This window comes from Eumetopias jubatus, unplaced genomic scaffold, assembly GCF_037043125.1.
Source record: "Eumetopias jubatus isolate StellerSeaLion01/CBP00866 unplaced genomic scaffold, mEumJub1_p1.0 scaffold_3, whole genome shotgun sequence".
NCBI classification, from domain to species: domain Eukaryota; kingdom Metazoa; phylum Chordata; class Mammalia; order Carnivora; family Otariidae; genus Eumetopias; species Eumetopias jubatus.
In genome coordinates, this window is record NW_028274809.1 from 184,771,535 (window position 1) to 184,789,919 (window position 18,385).

The 18,385-nt window shown below is 37.9% G+C and overlaps 1 protein-coding gene across 3 annotated transcripts in view; it reads right to left on the minus strand.

The window, feature by feature from the left end:
- Positions 1-18,385, minus strand: part of FGF14 (fibroblast growth factor 14) — a 602,564-nt gene that overhangs the window by 111,363 nt on the left and 472,816 nt on the right. For 2 of the 3 annotated variants that reach the window (XM_028112062.2, XM_028112060.1), the window contains exons 2-3: positions 16,920-17,030; positions 10,818-10,921 (exon numbers count right to left, since the gene is read on the minus strand). In XM_028112062.2, coding sequence (XP_027967863.1) covers positions 10,818-10,921; positions 16,920-17,030 — 215 coding nt within the window. The remainder of the gene's footprint in view (positions 1-10,817; positions 10,922-16,919; positions 17,031-18,385) is intronic. The other variant, XM_028112061.1, reaches the window with a different exon arrangement.

Below are 18,385 nucleotides of genomic sequence, written 5' to 3' on the forward strand. Positions count from 1 at the left end.
AGTTCATTCTTAAATATTGTTGGTCATTTTAGGTAGATACTGTTTATCGTGTCTGAGGTAGTCTTTAAAAGTCCTTATATGCAAACATTTCTTCCATTATTTACCTACCTATCATCTACCCTCTACGAATACAGGATTTTAAAAACTGAAACACTTTAATCCAACCTAAATTTTGTTATTCTTTACAGTATTTCGTAGTTTTCACCCTAGAGAAAAATCAGGACAAAGTGGCAAACTTCAATGATATTTTTTTCTTTCACACTGAAAGGAAATAAAAAACCAAAGTACTTGATGCCATTTCATGAACATACAGAAATAATAAAATTCTTTCTCTAATTATCATTATTCATGTGCTTGCTTTAAAATGTTCAAGTTTAAGTGGTAGCAACATTTACCAGAAATTGGGTTCTATTTCTTTGCTCTGAGCTCCTCTCATAAGGTGAAGACATTACCGCTCACTTCATTAATGCGAATATAACCATGTTAGAATGCAGACAGTGCGTATCCAAGTTCTGTCTCTGTGGGTTTATCATGCTCTTTCAGGAAAGGAATGTGTAAATAGTGCTTTTCTGCAATTCTAACTTGAGAAATAAACACACTCCTATATTCTTTGCTGATGCTTAATGTTTTCCAGTGGGTAAAAAGATAAGTGTCATGCATAATAAATATCATGAACAGGAGGGCACTTGAGGAATAAATTAATAAAATTTGCTGGTGACATTTATTCTACCTTAACCATAATCAATCAAGAACTATAAATTGAAGACCTCCTACATATCCATCACTATTGAAAAGTGATAGGAAATGTACAATCAGGGAATCATAGATTCTGAGGAAAGATAGGAGCCTTAGAATTCATTTAGTCAAGATGTACGTCCTATCCATTGGATGCTCAGGGGGGTTTTTTAATTTATTTTTTATTTTTTTAAAGATTTTATTTATTTATTTGACAGAGAGATACACAGTGAGAGAGGGAACACAAGCTGGAGAGGGAGAAGCAGTCTCCCCGCTGAGCAGGGAGCCCGACATAGGGCTCGATCCCAGGACGCTGGGATCATGACCTGAGCCGAAGGCAGATGCTTAACAACTGAGCCACCCAGGCGCCCCTTTTGTTGTTTTGAAATTAGAACTTTTCAGTTATCTCTGAAGGCCCAGCACACACAGCACATTAGCTGTCAGTAGAAGGCATACAAGAGTGCTTCTTGAATGAGTGAGTAAGTAAACCCATGATTATACACATCCCCACCAAGTGCTTGACTCGTCAGCCTACATTTAAGCATTGAGTAATTATACTGAGTAGAAATAGTCTTCCATATATTTCTTGCAGACCCTTTTGTTATTGGATATATGTGTTTAATTTTTGGGAGGTAGGTATTACAGGGTTTGTGTAGTTAAGAAAACTGTAGAGCGATGGATCCATATGGGATCGACCTGCTCTCTGTACAGGCCCTGGAAAAGTTGCTCAAAGGTGGACCAAGCACAGTTCACCTAGGAAAGAGAAGGAAGTCTACTCTATTCCAGAAATGAGACTTGTACGGAAAGACCTTGCTTACAGGAAAACAAAATTGTCTCAAGGAAATAGAAAGGTAGGAAAAAGAAACTTACTAAACAAAGGTGTTTGTTTCATTGGTAAATGTTTTAAAATCTAAAAAGAGTTCACTTCTGAAGCAACCCAGGTCCAGTGTCCTTAGCAACCTGCTCTGACAGGATGCCCTTGGCCTGAACTGGCCCTTCCGTTCAGCAGGTGCCCTATGGCCCCCCGCCATCTGTCTCAGGCTGATTTCTCCCCTGAGCTTTATGTGATGGAGACCACTTCTCCTTTTCAGGACTGTGCTATTGGTTTGAAATCCAGTATTGTCTTACTTTGTTTCTATTTTCTCAATTCTCAGCAAAACTCCTCTCTCTCCACACATCATCTCGATGCTCAAGGACACATTTCTTGCCCTATTCTTTTCCAGACAGAGTGGGGTGATCACAGACAAGGCTTTTCTGTTTGCTCACAGGCCAGCCCACCTGGTCAACAGGAAAGGTGAACACTACTTATGGCCAGGTCATTCTGCTTCCTGCAAGGGCCTGAACTGGACTGTGAATTTGTAGACATCACCATCATCATCATTATAAACAATATGATGTTTCTATAACATCATATAAATAAACATAAAATCATTTAATCTCAGTGTCCTGGTTCCTGAGACAGTGATGTTGACCCATGTTTATCAAAGTGTGCTCCTTCAGGCACCTGCACTAGAAATGCTGGGATATATATTCTAAATTCTGATTCTTAAGACATATTAGATTCACTGAATTGGAATCTTTCAGTCTAATGTTCTGGGATCTGGTTACTTACACTGCTATCTAAATGAGTCTCATGTATGTTGAGGATTTTGAACCACCGCGAGAACATGTGAAAACCTGATAGTCCCTTCCTATATTATGAGCACCATTTTTATACAAGTTACGAATTTAACTCAGCTAGTCCTCCACTTTGCTATCCGGTGTCCCAAATTGCCTCTACTGATTTTGTATACTTAGGAATTAAGTAAAATATATAAAAACACTTTCTCAAGAAGTCATGTTTTATTTTATAAAGTTCTTTCTAATATCTAACTTCATTTATGCTGATGTCATTCACCCCATTTCTTCATTGTTTGTCTTACATTCAGGAAGAAAAGGAAAACAATCACCATCTGTCACAGGCGATTTTTTTCTCATCTGCACGTCATTCTTAAGACAGCCCTTAGCCATGGTTCTTTCAGGGGAAAGAAGCTTTGTCATCATCCAGTAGTGATCCAGTGGGATTATAACCCACCTGCATCTTCTGTGGGCAAAGTGAACATGTCTCAAACTCAATGCAGCAGACTCCCACCCACGCCCCTTCCTCCTTCTGGGTTTTGTTTTCTCCATGAGAAGCACCACAGATCACCATGTTCCAAGTCAGTCCTTTCAGAGCGAGCCCTGACGGTCAACCCCATACCCAGACCACCATGGACTTCTTTCCACATCTCCTCAGAAACACTTCAAATATCTCTCATCCTTTCCAGTCCCTTCATTCAGGGGTTGCCAACACCACTGTCTCCGGGCCCAGAGACGAAGTTGACTTGTGCAATAGCTTCCTTTATAAAATTCAGGAGAAGCTGTCACTGTGCTTAAACTGTAGACTGTAGAGTGCAAGCCCCACTAGATCACAGAGAGCACCTGCGTGTGCACATACGCTGTTCAAACAAAACAAATGTTTGTAGTTTGCAAGCCCTCTTTAGGTTTCTCTCTCTTTTTCCTCCCATTTCCCCCACCTCCCTGGCCCTAGTGACCATGGTTCAAGTCTCTGTTTCTAGGTATTTGATTTGTTTCAATTCCACAAGTAAGATCATGCAGGTTTTTTTCTTTCTGTGTCTGACTTATTTTACTTACTCTACTGTCCTCTAAGTCCATCTATGATATTGCAAATGACAGGATCTCCTTTCCTAGGTCTGAATATTATCCCATTGTATATACTCAGCATCCCTCACTGACCATCCCTCAGTGGTCACACTGCCGTTAGTCTCTTCCCACTAATCCTCACCATTACACGTATAATCCCTTGGAAGCCAAATTATGGCCACACCGTTTCCTTGCTTAGAGAATAACATTAACAAAGCACAGCCAGAATTTTGGAAAGGAGGCTAAGGGAAAGGGAAACAGGAGAAAGTGGTCATGGGGCTGGAGCAGAGAAGGTATTTTGGGTGTGGTTGGAAAGCCCAGCCTGGACTTCAAGAGGGAGTGTCTTGTTTTCTCCATCCCAGAGTGGGAGGCTGGAGCCAGGAGTCAGCTATGTGTGTGTCGGGGGGGGAGGGGGGTTCCCAGGAAGGTGATGGAGTGAGCAGAAGACATGGCCCTCCCTCTCTCCTTTCCTTGTGAACTGTCTCCTGTTTCCTCCCCTTTGCTGTCTGCTCCTCCCATCCTCTCTTCTTTCTTTCTTCTCTTTCCTCTTTCTTAACGCTGCCCAGTGCATTGCCCTACTGCTGATTTGTGATCTCCCTTCCATTTTCTTTTTTCCCCTCTTCTCCCTCTTAAGCTTCAGTATCCTCTCCCCATCAACCCCAGTTCCTGCCTTTGCACTCTAGAAAATGGCATCGGAACTTGGATAGCCTAAAAGTACATTTACTTCTTCTTATTGCCTACTTTCAACCTAACCTGGGATGTTTCAAATTTTTCTTTTCTCAAAAGGCTACTTAAAATTAGTTACATGTAGTCTAACGTTTGCATTGGTTTCTCAATTGCTTTTTCCTTCTGGCAAGTGACCCTAAGTAGGATGACAGCATCCTTGCCTTTGTCATACTCAGTTATATTCTGTGCATCAGTCTTCAGCGTGGTGGGAATTACATGAATACTAGAGGGAAATTAACTGAAGTGCCATACTTGCTTTCTTATTACTATAAATTATCCTAACCAAAATACCAAGAAAGGATAATAACCATTTTCAAAAAGGGCAATATATCCAACTGAGTCATAATGTGGGAGAAACCATAGGGAAACTTAATGAAAAAAGAAATATTTTTAAGCATAGCAAGTAAAGCTTTAAAATATGTGTAAACTTACAAACTGTTATTTAACACTTCATAAAAAGAAATAAAAATACTCTGACCAAAAGTATAATCATGTGAATAAGTGTGTGTATAATTTAAGCACAAAACATAATTCTAATGAAACACACACAAATATATATACACAAATTATATATACGTATATAGAGTCCCAAAAGGTGTTATTGTTTGTGCAGAAGAACATGCATGTAGATTTATAGATTGCTAGAAAAACAGAGACATTAATAATCATCTCAAATGTAATACCCTTCTTAAAGAAACTGACCTATTCAGAGAGCTGAGGACTGAAGGATGAAAGGTGAAAAATTTCCATTCTGAAAGGGGCCCCTCTGTGTAACCTTATCATTCAGAAAAAATCCGTGTAACCAGATCAACTTAGAATTCTGACTGGTTATAGTTTTGCCACCCTGCTCCCAGCGGGCAGACTATGAAAGGCTGGTCCCCAGGTGAACGGTCTTCAGATGCTACTGAAGCCCTTGGTTTAACGTCAGATGTTACCGATGGCCAATGGTGGTCACTTGGTTTAACATCAGATGTTACTGACGGCCAATGGTGGTCACTGTGGCTCAAGTGACTTGATAAACCTCATGCACTACTTACTACCTGAATAAAAAAAAAAAAAAGCCAGGAAGCATGGACAGAGTACCCTAGCAGCACTGGGAAAAACGGTGAGCAGTTTCCTGAGAATGGATGTCCATAGATGCTATTCAGAGATAGGACGGGTATCAGGGATGGCCAAAGGACTCACACAACACCCCATGAGCATAGAAATACAGGTGAATGACTGTGTGTACCTTTGTATGAGTAACTCTCAGGGAAGAATAGAAAAATTTGAGGGAAATTAGACACCATACTGTGAAAAAACAAGTCAGTTCCATTTCTAAGCCCCAAACTTGAGCAATGTATCAGAGGAACAATGTCAAGAAGAAAATAGCATGTGCCATCCTGTTTTATTAGAGCTATCGACTCAGCAGGAAAACATGATTGATGGTAAAGGAGGCAGAGACTCTGAGGCTTTGCTATCTGGGAGGCCTTGGGAAGTTGAAGGAACACAATTCAAGACACGTAAGAGATGCTTGCTGGCATAGAAGTGGGAAGGCAGATCCACCTTTGTAGAAGAGGCTCAGGAAAATCTTTCTGAAAGATGTGCATATAATATTGGAAAACTATCTCATGTAGAGTAGATAAGACTTTGAGGTTCTTGAACATGCTTTTTCCAGAATATACGGCATTTTCCTTATTTTCCTGAATTAAAGACTGTTTCATCCCTCCCCCTGCCCCACGGTCATTGCGTATTGATAGTTGGGTTGCTGCATTAGTGAAGAGGCGTACAGAACTGCTTCACATGTCTGTAAACTTCAACTTAGGGGCAGAGGACGTTAGGAACACCAAGTATTTTATTTTACTTAGGTTGGGTTCTGTGCCTAGGTAGTCTATCCACCAACTCTACCCTTACTACCTTGGTCTAAAGCTACCATCCTCTCCCCCACCAGCCATTGTAATGTTTGCTGTGTCATTGTTGATTGTCGGCTATGGGCTTTTGACTCATCCACCAGTGGGCAGGTAGGGGCAGTAGGGGATCCTTATTAAACTATAGATTCCTGGGGCTCCTGCTAGATCGACTGAATTGAAATATCTGGAGTCTGATCCAAGGAATCTGCCTTTACCTCCTTTCCAGGTGATTCTTTTTTTTTTTTTTAAGATTTTATTATTTATTTGACAGAGAGAGAGACACAGCAAGAGAGGGAACACAAGCAGGGGCAGAGGGAGAGGGAGAAGCAGGCTTCCTGTCGAGCAGGGAGCCCGATGCAGGGCTCGATCCCAGGACCCTGGGATCATGACCTGAGCGGAAGGCGGACGCTTAACGACTGAGCCACCCAGGCGCCCCTCCAGGTGATTCTAATGAGCCCAAATATTTACAAAAACACAGTAGCAGTGTACTTTTTTGATTCGTTTAAAAAACCCACATGAAAAAGGATTGTTTTCCTCTCTACTTGTATCACTTGGTTAAGAAACTCAGATGAAATATTAATCTCGGGAGAACACCAGGGCTGACTGCCTCCCCAGATGCCTGCATGTGGGTAACAGAAACATTTACAGCACCTTTTGGAATATAATATTCTCATAAATGTCAGCCCGTGGTAAGACAACAATAATGGATCTTTATACATCTTATGTATGTCAATTACCTTATCATTCAAAAAAACCAATCAGACTAAAACTGGAAGTTTCAACCCCCAAATTAACTTAAAGCATCCGGGGAAACTTCTTAATTTTACAGATGAGAAGGTTGAGAGGAAGACTCTGGGGCATGACGACACAGGTATTGGCAGGATCTGGGACCCAGGTGTTGCAAGTAAGCCCAGGGCTCTACCCACCACCAATCTCTTTTCCTTCCTCCCGCTCCCCTTTTTCTTTGCTCATATCAGAAACACATTCCGACTTCAGCTCTTCTTTCTCTTTGCCCAAATGATGAATACTCTTTTCCCTTCATCCTAACTTTTTCTTCAGTGTTCAGAATTTACATTCAAACCATGTCTCTCTATGGAGGATTTTCTTAGTCTTTCAAAGTCACAGGTTGTTTGAAAAAAAAAAAAATGTTCCCCACAGCACTACAGACAGTTTATAGTGGGTCAAAATACAATTTTTTCCCAAGCATCATATTGAACTAATTCTTTAACGTAAGTATTTCCTTGTCAGTTTCTGTTCGACGACCTTGCATCCTGTGCTCTACCTTTGACCAAATTATTGATACCTGACATTAAATCTCTTGAGATACATTTCAAGGAACATATTAGAATCACTATGACCACACAAGAAACGACTATTGTCATATCAAAGGAAAGATCCCATGGGGAACATGTGCCTTCAGCCTCAGAACTGTGGTTATTTACGTTTCAGACAAGATATCTTTTTTGTCTCCCCCCCACCCCCACCCCAGGTGAAATTGTCTGACAAATTGAATATCTTTATTTGGACGGCGGGGGCTTATGAGATTTACTTCCAATACAAATAGAGAAATATGCACCTTGAGTCAAAACACTCGTGTGTTTTTCATTCAACAGAATTCATTTTGAACGATCTGAGTGTTTTATTGCCTACCTTCTAAACCTACGGATCCTCAAAAAAATTGGTCCCGTATTTGGCGCTAGCTTATACCATGCAAACATTAAGTTGATCTTTTTAAAGTGGGCATTAGCTTAAAACAGATTCCTTCATTTTCAGAACTTAAATCTTTATTACTTTTTTTTTTTAAACCTGAGGTTGACTGAAGTTTTCCTTTTAAAGCACCTTACTTCAAAACTTCTTAGTTGAGTTAACTATGTTTGGCATGGCTTTTTAAATTTAAATTTCAGGTGTTACATGTAAGAAATTTTCAGAATCTTAAACAGTGTATAGCAGTGTATAACATCAAACTTTTCCCAGATGTAATTTTCTATGATTTTTTTTTTAAATTTGAGAACCTCCAAAGGAAAGGGATTATGTTTCAGATTATACTTCTTAATAACTGAAATGAAATTTGTTCCCTAGGTAACAATTCCTTAAAGGTTTTCATTACATCATCATGTGTTTATAACTTCTTGTTAGAATAGGTGCCAGACCATATGATGAAAAATGTCTGGCACATGGAAATAGTATAGTGAAACAGTAAGCTAATGAGTCAGACTAATAATGCTCAAATCCTGCCTTCTCTATTTACTAACTGGCAGACTGCACAGATTTTTAAACTCTCTGTGTATCAGTATGATTTTTTTAAGATTTATTTTTTAAATTTTATTTATTTGAGAGAGAAAGAATGAGAGAGAGAGAGAGTATGACCGAGGTGAGGGGCAGAAGGAGAAGCAGATGCAGGGCTTGATCCCAAGACTCCATCCTGGGACTTGATCCCAGGACTCTGGGATCATGACCTGAGCAGAAGGTGGATGCCCAACCAACTAAGTCATCCAGATGCCCCAGCATGATTGTTTTAATAGTATTTGCTTAATAGAATTAGATGAGGTAAGACTGTACAGTGCTTAGAACAGTGTTGGGCAGAGTGTACTATATAAATACTAGCCATTATTATTATTATTACATAAGTAGACCTATTGTTATTATATAGTATAGTAAATGTTATATCCTGGTATGCTATATTATTATTCTAGTAAACACTCACTAATTATGAAATAAATGATTGACTATAAAAATATATTCTTTTTACTGAAATATTTGAAGTTCACATTTCATTACATTGAAATAAACAAAGCACTTCAACTATGGAGTATTAGTAAAGATTGGAAATTGCATTTGGTTTGTATCTAAATCCTTTTCCTATGAGATGGCTGAGGATTGTAAGGGCCTGGCACAGGCAGTGGGACCTCTCAGGGTAGGGGATGGGCAGATAGAGTGCCTTTTACCAGATCCTGGATTCGGAGCAGAATCAAGATGGGAAGAGAAGAAAGCCCACATCTATAATTCAGGAATCAAGCCACCAGAAGGGAGGCCCAGATGTCAAAGAACTGGAGAACCAGGAGAGGTGAGAGTAGAGAATGGATGGGTCAATAACAAGCCTGAAATTGTTACTGAGACAAATCCAGGCGCAAGTGGTGTCACCCCCAGCTAGCCTAATGAGATCTGATACCTGGGCGGGAGGCTGCATAGACTGAGCCTTAGTGCCTTCCTCACTTCTATTCCTGCCACTCCGTTTCGACTGCACCAAACAAAACCTGTACTTGTATTTTCAGCAAAGACACATGCTCAAGATCATTTCCCTACCTTAAAAAAAAAGGTATACATGTGCTACCTCATCACAAAAAATAGAAAGCACCTCCCTCAGTAGCAAAAAGATAAAATAAACATTCACATGTCCCCTGACATCAACACATGTATCAGAGCACAACAAACAATGTGATAAACAATGTGTCCTTAACAGGACCTGAGAACTATAGGCTATGGCAGATGCTGCAGCTAATAATTTTTAAGCATCTCAAAGATTACCTGAGGGAAAAGAAAGAAACAAAAATAACAGAACAAATGTCAAATCAATAAAATTGACTTGTATCTGAATGAAGGCATCTCCAGAAAGTGATCTTTATCTGAATCATATTTTTCCTAAAAGCAGAGGGGGGTGGGGGGACAGGGAATTCTAGCTGGATCTTGCTCTTCGTATGTTGAATATTCATCTTGTGCAACAGAATGCAATTTGTATAATGTGGGGCCCAGGTCTGTGTGCAGGAACACCCTTCAGGGAACTCAGATGAAGCTTTCAGAATAACAAGAACATCTTCCAGCTCACCGCAGAGGGAATCTGCCACTCGAACTTCATTTTCTTTGATAGGATTTCCCAGATTTGCTCAAGAAAATGCCCCAGGGAATGTTTCTGCTTAAGTTGTGTGTGTGTGTGTGTGTGTGTGTGTGTAATGTCTGTATATATGTTTACATGTAGTTTTTTGATGATAATATTTCCCAACAACAGTTTTAAAGAATTTATATGAAGATGACATGCAAACCCAAATAAGAGCATTTTTCTTTGAGGCACCATGAATTTAACTTGTCAATTTCTGCTTCAAGGATAGTGAAAAGAAATACTTTCATCTAGGTCTCTATTGCTTGCTTCTGCGGCAGAAATTAATACTAACTACACTATAATGTATGGATACAGCACATCTGAATATGAATTATTTGTAAATAGTAAATATTCCAGAAGTCATACGGATAAAAATGTGCTCAACTTCTCATACACTAACACAAAACAGAAAGACTTACTTAGATTTAAATTCTGCAATATACATTTTATAATAGAAGTATTTTCCCCAGTAAAACATTAACACAACCTGAATTCCTAGTTTAAAAAGAACTACTCTCTTTAAATTTTCTTTTTTAGAATTCACATTAATTCTGTTTCTTTTTACAAAATAATCTTTTACAAGAAACTCTTTAAGACAAGTACATTTCTAAAGAGAAATAAAAAAGATTAACATCAACTCTTTCAAAATTACTCCATTTTCTACAAACTAGTTCATTTTTTTAAAAATATGCAAATATACAACTTTAAGAGGTAATATTACTCTTCTGCTTGATATACTGTTATTATCAAACCTTGATGAATAATGAATCAACAGCCCTTACAGCGTTGTAGTAGAGATCAAATATTAAAGCAAAAATGGCAGAATCAATAGACACAGATCCTTTTCATTTTGTTGTTGCTGCTACTGCAAGCATTGAATGAATGGCCAATATCTTTGGCATGTTACTTACTGATGGGTAGAGGTAACCTTCTCCATTCATGGCTATATACAACCCTGTCTTCACTCCCTGGATGGCAACAACGCGCAGTCCCACTGGTATGAGGTTGAACAGTGCTGTAAAGATAAACATAGCCTGTCACAAACGGGCCGGCAGGAGCAAAGCCTTGCCATCGCTTTTCCCTCCCTCATTCTTTTATTTAAAAAAACAAAACAAAACAAAAAAACATCATCTTTGTTACAACCTTCTGAGAAGTTCCAATTAATTAACTTTTATTTCTCTTTCTAATTAAGATGTTTCTGCAATGGGTAAAATTAGCACTTGAGCTTCAATTTGTACACCTTAACGGTCTGTCTATAGCATTCCAAAGAACTGATAGAATAATAAACAGAATCAGGCCTGTAATCCCAATTCCAGGATCACAGTCTTTGACATCATTTGATACCAAAGGAGATCAGATGTGAAGATTCTCAAAGAGTGGAATTTAAAAAGTCCAAGTTGAATGTTTATTCTGGTGTTTCATGCAGAAGGTGCGCTTTATCACTGCAATGTAGGACAGGCCAGAAGTTAAAAAGGTAATTCCAAAATGGAATTACTCTTGCTGAACCAATGTGAGATGCCAGCAGAGCCCAGAAAAAGACATGCGCCTGCCAATGTGCTCAATTTAGAAAGAACTAATCATACTGAACATTTTAGAGAGACATTTCTTTACTAATATCTCCTAGAGCTGTGAGTGATAACTAAAATAAAAGAAGGAAAAGTGTTCAGTTTTACCCATCTAAGAGATAAAAACTCACTTATAGTTCCATGTTTCATTTCTTCCCTTATCAACAAGGAAAATATTTTTATATATTTTTTACATAGTACAGAGAGTAATGTTATCATTGATTTCTTAAAAAGTCTTAACATTCCTTTAACACGTTTCCATGCCAGGGTTATATGTTAACTCTTCAGTTGGTATTCTAGCATCATTCTTAGTAATAGCTGCTTGATGGTTTGGGGGACTTTATTGTAGATACGTTTATAAGGAAGTTAATTATCCACAGTGCTCTTATCTGCTTATCTTATCAAGGTCTTAATTGAAGACTAATTCCAAGCAACTGTACCAGGCCAAAACAGACAACGACAGCATTGAGATGCTGAAGTGAACAAGTAAACAAAATACCTGAGGTTTAGGTTCTCAACTGCATTCCACAAAAGACAAATAATTGGGAAAACGTGGGCCATGTTGACTTCAATCTATGGGTCTACTCAGCACATAATTAAAAATGGACTTTATAAATTCACTTCTATTTAATTCTGAGGCACCACATGCATTGTCAGAATAGGTTGGGGGAAAATTATACCTTTTTCTTCAGTTATTACATGTTACTGATCCCAAGATCTCAAGATGTCTGTGATGAAAGGAACATGGCGGGCCATGGCCGTAGATAATTATCCCTATAGGAATACTCAGAGGAGTGTATATGGTTCAGTGGCTGTTAGCTTTCACAAAGCAAACTAATATTGGGCCATCTTCCATGGGATTCTAGGGGCTTATGTTACGGAAGAATGAGGCTTATGCTTGCTCACTTCTATCACTTAAATAATTAACATGAGTGGGAATCATTGAGCAGTATGAGGTACTTATGTCATTGTAACTCAGTATTCCTTCTTCTTGGGAGAGGGCCACTGGCCAATTAATTCCACTTTTGGCTGGAACACCTGAACTGTCCCAACTCCCTTATATTTTGAAAGTGTGGGCACCGTATAACAATTTCTGATTGATATGCAAAAGTTTTAGAGGAAAAACATAATTGTATGACTCTCCTTGAAAACTATTCTAACTTAACCCATTCAAACTTAATTATTCTAATCTTTATATACTCTTAATGGTATTTGTAGGTGCCATATATCTGATATAGGCCAGATGTTATAATTCTAGAAAGTAAGAACATATGAAGTCACCAGAACAATGTGGTATAGGAAAGAGAAAAATTATAGATGATAGTCTAAAATGACCATACAAAAAATAGGTTTTTTTTCCTAGGATTTTGTTGGGACCTGAATTATAAAATGTCAGTTATTATCATTTACAGAATGATAATACAAAGTGAATTCATATAACCACTGTCATGTGGAAGCCCATTCAGAGCTGACCATAATGAATCCCTGGTGCTAATTAAAACGACAGATACCCACATTGATTGAGACATCATTGTATTTTTCCTTTTGTATTTTATATAATTATAAAGCAGTGTCACAAAGCCTAGGGGAGTCAGAATAAGATGCTCATGTTTTTTGTTTGCTCTGTGGGACTCTAGTTTTCCATATAATAGTGATTTTCAACCCTGGCTATACTTAAAAACTAGCTGTATTCATAAAAGAGGACACCCACGCCCAATTGCAGACTAATTAAAAGTAAGAATCTCTGGAAGTGAGGTTAGGGTTTAGGGCATAAGGAATTTTTTTAAAGCTCCTCAAATGACCCTAAAGTACAGCCAAAGTGAAAACCACCATCCCAAGGCCTGTGGGGTGGTGGTCACAGTGAGCGATGGGCAATTTTTACACATCAAATTATCAGGTCAGAATTTCTAAGATGAGAGGACTTGATTCATGTGAGTTTCTAATATTACTATAGTTCCTGGCATATTGATATTTCTATAGTCCTATTCCACTTGTAGCATTTATTAAGTCTGGTAATGGGAGCAATTAAGTTTAAGAGCACAGGAAAACCTCATGGCATCCCCAAAAGCAAGTGGAGGAAAAGAAAATCACCCCTTAATCAAATGCCATAGTTCATGGTAATGCTAACGTTTGGTAGTAGATAGATGGGAAGCTCTAAGAGTTTTAAACGAATATACCCCTGAAAATGAGTCTGGTGATGTAGTAATCTGGGTGCTCATTTCTTCCTGGGAAAGATCTTTGCAGGGCACATGGAAGCCAATAATAAGCAGTCAAGTTGCTACAGTATCTTCTCTGTTTGGACCAATCATCCATCATCAACCATCATCTTGCTATTTTTCCTCCCAGCGATTTCTAGATCTTTGGATCTAGAGGACTTTAGTGTCGGGCTCACCTGCCTGCTGGCCTTTCTCTCTCTTCACCACTCATCTGAAAATTTTTGACAAAGGCAGCTTAGTAGGGTGGTTCTGACTTTACCTAGTTCTAAATAAGCTCATGTTTAGTTGTATGGTATGTGTCCAACTCAAATCACGAAGATTTGAAGGTTCAAGCCTCAGTTTTGTTATTTGGTAACTTTTAGGGTGGCATCATGGTGACTTTTAGGGTATTTCTCCTTATTTTTCCTCCTTACAGATGACTAATCCTTGTTTTGTATTCAAAGAATTATCAAAAATCTGGAATGCATGCATGAATTACTACATCACACCCTAATGCAAACCAAAAGGGCAGTGCTCCCATTAAGACCTTCCTGCCAACATCTCTAGAGCTCCTCCCCTTTTTATAGAATACTGTTCATGGCTTATGATTTCTCAAGACTCATAAGACTGCTGTAATGAACCAGAGAAAAGGAAATCATCTTAAATTTCACCTAAAAAATAACTGTGGTTTTCAATTGCAATGATGGTACCCAAAAGTCGAGTTATTTAGTAATTCTCATGACTTTTATAAACCTGCTGTAGTCCTGCCAAGTTTTATTAAATTTTAGGTTCATACAATTTTTATAGCCTTTTGGGGAATCTTTACCTCACCCTGTTTTGCTCTCTTCTGCTGTGTTATTTGCAAATGTTGAAATGGTAACAAAACTAACCTAACTAGCTAAACGTGCACATAAAATGCAACACAACTTGTAAGAAAAGCAGCTGAGGCACATAGTGCCCCTTGAGTTCAGGAGCTATGACTTGGTTCTGGTTTGCTTGGACACAGGAGCTCCTGTTCCCTCTTCATTCCTCACCAGCATTTAGGGGGATTAGAGAGAATTCCAAGTGTTGCCCCAAGATTCTTGTTCCTTCTAATACGGTCACATAGCAGGAGAAAAGAAACCTCATACATTTAGAGAACAGAAGGTTTGTGTCTCTTTCAGCACCTCAGCTTTCCAGTGTAGTGTTGAATATGGTTCAGATAACCAGATATAATTACGTGTGTATGCATATAATGTCTACATCTGCACTTTCACAGTTTAGAAAATATTGTGCTGCTTATTGAGTTTTGAAGCAATATGCTGTAAAAGACAGTGTCTACCTAACACTTCTTAATTCAGTATTGATTTCCAACATTAAAAACAACCAGCTTGTTTGCATTACAAAAACCAAAGAAGGAGGTAGGAAAAAGTGCATGAAACCTTTGAAAGAAATTATTTTTCTAAGAAGTCCAACTAAGCAGCATTTTCATATAGCTATGGTTTATTTCCTTTCTTGAAAACTTTGTCAAAGGGATGGTCTCAACCTCTAAGTCAGAATGTCCTAATTCTTGCAGTGATCAGTTATGGAAAACTAGTCCTCACGCTCCCCCGGACTTTGGCTGAAGGAAATCAGAGAACATTGAAGACATCAGAACTTTTGAATCTTTAGAGTCCTTGACCCCCACAAGTATAAGACATAAGAAAAAGAGAACACCGTTTGTCAAAGAAGGGGTAAGGAGTTAAAGATAGAAGAAAATGAGCAGACATACATGTATTAGCTTGAACCAGAAGAAACTGACATTTTTACAGATCAAAGATGGTCAAGTCCTTATGCTTTTAAAAAGTTCTACCTAATAGCAAAATCCCGACAAGTAAACAGTGGTTGACATCAGTCTTACAAGTAAAAATAACTTCTCTTTCTTCCTTGTGTTTGAATTGCTTTACCTTCTCTTTCTCTAAATAGAAGAAGGAAATGACAATGACAAAAAAAAAAAATCAATGAACAAATATGATACGGAAAAGGTTAAAAGGACAAAAGGGTTACAAAGTAGACACAAAGAGAGAAAAAGATTAGAAATTGAAAAAGAGGAAAACGCAGACAAACAGAAAAATTTTAAAGTTGAAAGAAAAATTTAAAACGAAGCAAGGTCCAAAGTCTAAAAAGTAAACACAATGGCTGGAAAAATATTGACATTTCACATAGTGACACCAAATGAAAAGCAGTCTAGTCTACTTTATGTTATTAGCTATTCTCGGTGCTATTGAAAATTTGATTACTAGAATTGAAAACAGAAAGTGCCTATAATTTGGTCTTATGTATTCAAATCCTCTCTTCTTTTCATGGTATGGTGCTCTATATATGAAGGGTAAGTGCTAAATGGGTGAAAAGATTCATATCCATTCCTGATCCACTAGTAATATGTGAAAAATATTTCCAATAAAATCAGTTTTTGCTTTTCATTAATTCTCCTGAGCAGTGGAAAGTGTCTATTTTAGAACTGATATGCTAAATTAAAAGGAATCTAATGCCAGTATAAACAGAAAATGGGAAAGGAAAACACAGACAATTGAATAAGGAGGGACATCAGAATGAAAATACAAAGAAACGTTAATATATTAAAAAACAGTAAAATGAAGACAGACACAATGGATACAATGGAGGGTCAGTGGCTTTTCAATTAAAGGCAAATCATTACAGACCCAATTCTGTAGAGTAGTAAAACATTTTGTACAATGTATTTAAAGGCACAGAGCCTTCAGGTCCTCTCTATAAAAGAGATACTATCTTTTCCTGTTGAATGCAAATTTGAAAAATTACATTTCTATTCTTTGAAACAACTAATCCTTATAGCTCTTGAATTTCCACAGTTATCATTAAAAAGCTAAAGGCCTGATGAAAATATTCCCAAGGTAAACATGGATTCATCTTATATCCGAATGCACTAGTGTACTTACTTGACTTTTGTGAGATAAAAGGAACAACATTGCTGGATCTGCCAATTGTTTTGAGAAGAGAGAGAGAGAGAGAGAGAGAGAGAGAGAGAGAGAAACTAATTATCTTAAAATGACAGGCTTCTTGTGTTACTCCCGTTCATGTTTTCATCCATGTGGTCCAAGTAAAATCGTAAATGACATCCTGGCGTGTAACATTTGTAAAAATGAACCAACAAACCAACGTAACAAATATTTGTAAGTGTAGTTCAAAAAATCATTTATGTAGCAGCGTATCTTCTACCAACGGTGTTAACGGGTGGCCTGAGGTTGTCACTTACTAGAATTAGTGCTGTCATCCTTGGTTCCATCGAGAGCTCCATCGGGGTGCATTTGCAAGTAGTAACCTTGCCTGCAATATAACCTGGTCACTATACCCTTGAGCTGGGGATCTGAAAGGCAAACATAGTTATCATAAGCCTCACAACGTGTCACAATAGAGTTTCTTATTTCTTTTTTCTGATTCTTTTCTTTTCTTTTTCAGAAGAGGGCATTTGATAGGAGTAGCACCTTTGACTCTGTATCTCCCAGATTCCTCTGTATTTATCAAACCTGGCACATACTAATCATAGAAGGTCAGAAGCTGCATTTGTCAGCTGCAGAAAATGGATCATTTTATAAAACTAATGTGTGGATTTAAATGATTAATTAAAACAATTAAGCTACTGAATCTATTAGTTTAATTATTAGTTAAATCCTAAACTAATTAGTTTAATATAATTCAGGACGGCCATACAAGAGTTTGGCAAACTTCTGGCTCTAAGAAACCTTATTAAAGGCTTTTTAATGGATTTTTCTTTTTACTTAATTTGACAAGTAATCCCAAAAGGTGAAAAAACTGTATTTTTTTTTTAAATCAAACTAACATTTTGATATGCATTCTTAGAAAAAAATCCCTTTATGGAGAATGTTTCTTTGATGTGTAAAGGGGTCACCCTAACTGGCATGGAAGCATCTGGTACTTATGCATGACCCATAGAAAAATGGGAAAGTTGATTTCTGAGCTCAGGGTAAGGCACAACAAACCTATGCTGTGAGGTCAGCTCTGTGGCCATATTCCAGACAAATTAGACATATTAAACTAATTTATAACTAAAAAGGAAAATGAAATTATTTAACATGGTTTTGATTCTTAACCAAAAGGGCCAAGGATAGAGGACCGTGGAAGCTTATTAAAACAAAAGGGGAAATTTATGGTAACAGACTTCTCATTTGATGATTCATTGAAAAGATAACCACTCAGGTGACCCAGGCTTTACAAAGGGCCAGTTGTACCTTTGAAAATAAATATTTACATGTGGCTTTTCAAAGGCCATCCCTATCTCATGACTAGATTTGATGTTGGACATCATAGCCCTCGCCAGGGAAACTGGCACCTCTCCACAGCTGCTGAATGGGACATACAAATGCGATCAGATCATGCTATCAAAACGGTAGAATGCTACAGAACGATGAAGCCTACCATCTTGTAATTGACAGAAAATTTGTGGATTTGCCAACTGGTGAACACAAAAAATACACATGCCAAAAAAAGGCTGTTCCAAACCAGAATACCCTTAGCCTTTTGTTTAATGCTCAAGAAATTAAAGAGAATGTCAATATCTATTGTTATGTACATACGATATAACTAATAATTTGAAAAATGACTTTATGGTACACAGATTTTCTTCAAAGATTATATGAGAATGGAGAAAATCTGGGGAATAATGCATGAACACCACAGCATCACATCAGTGTGACTAAATAT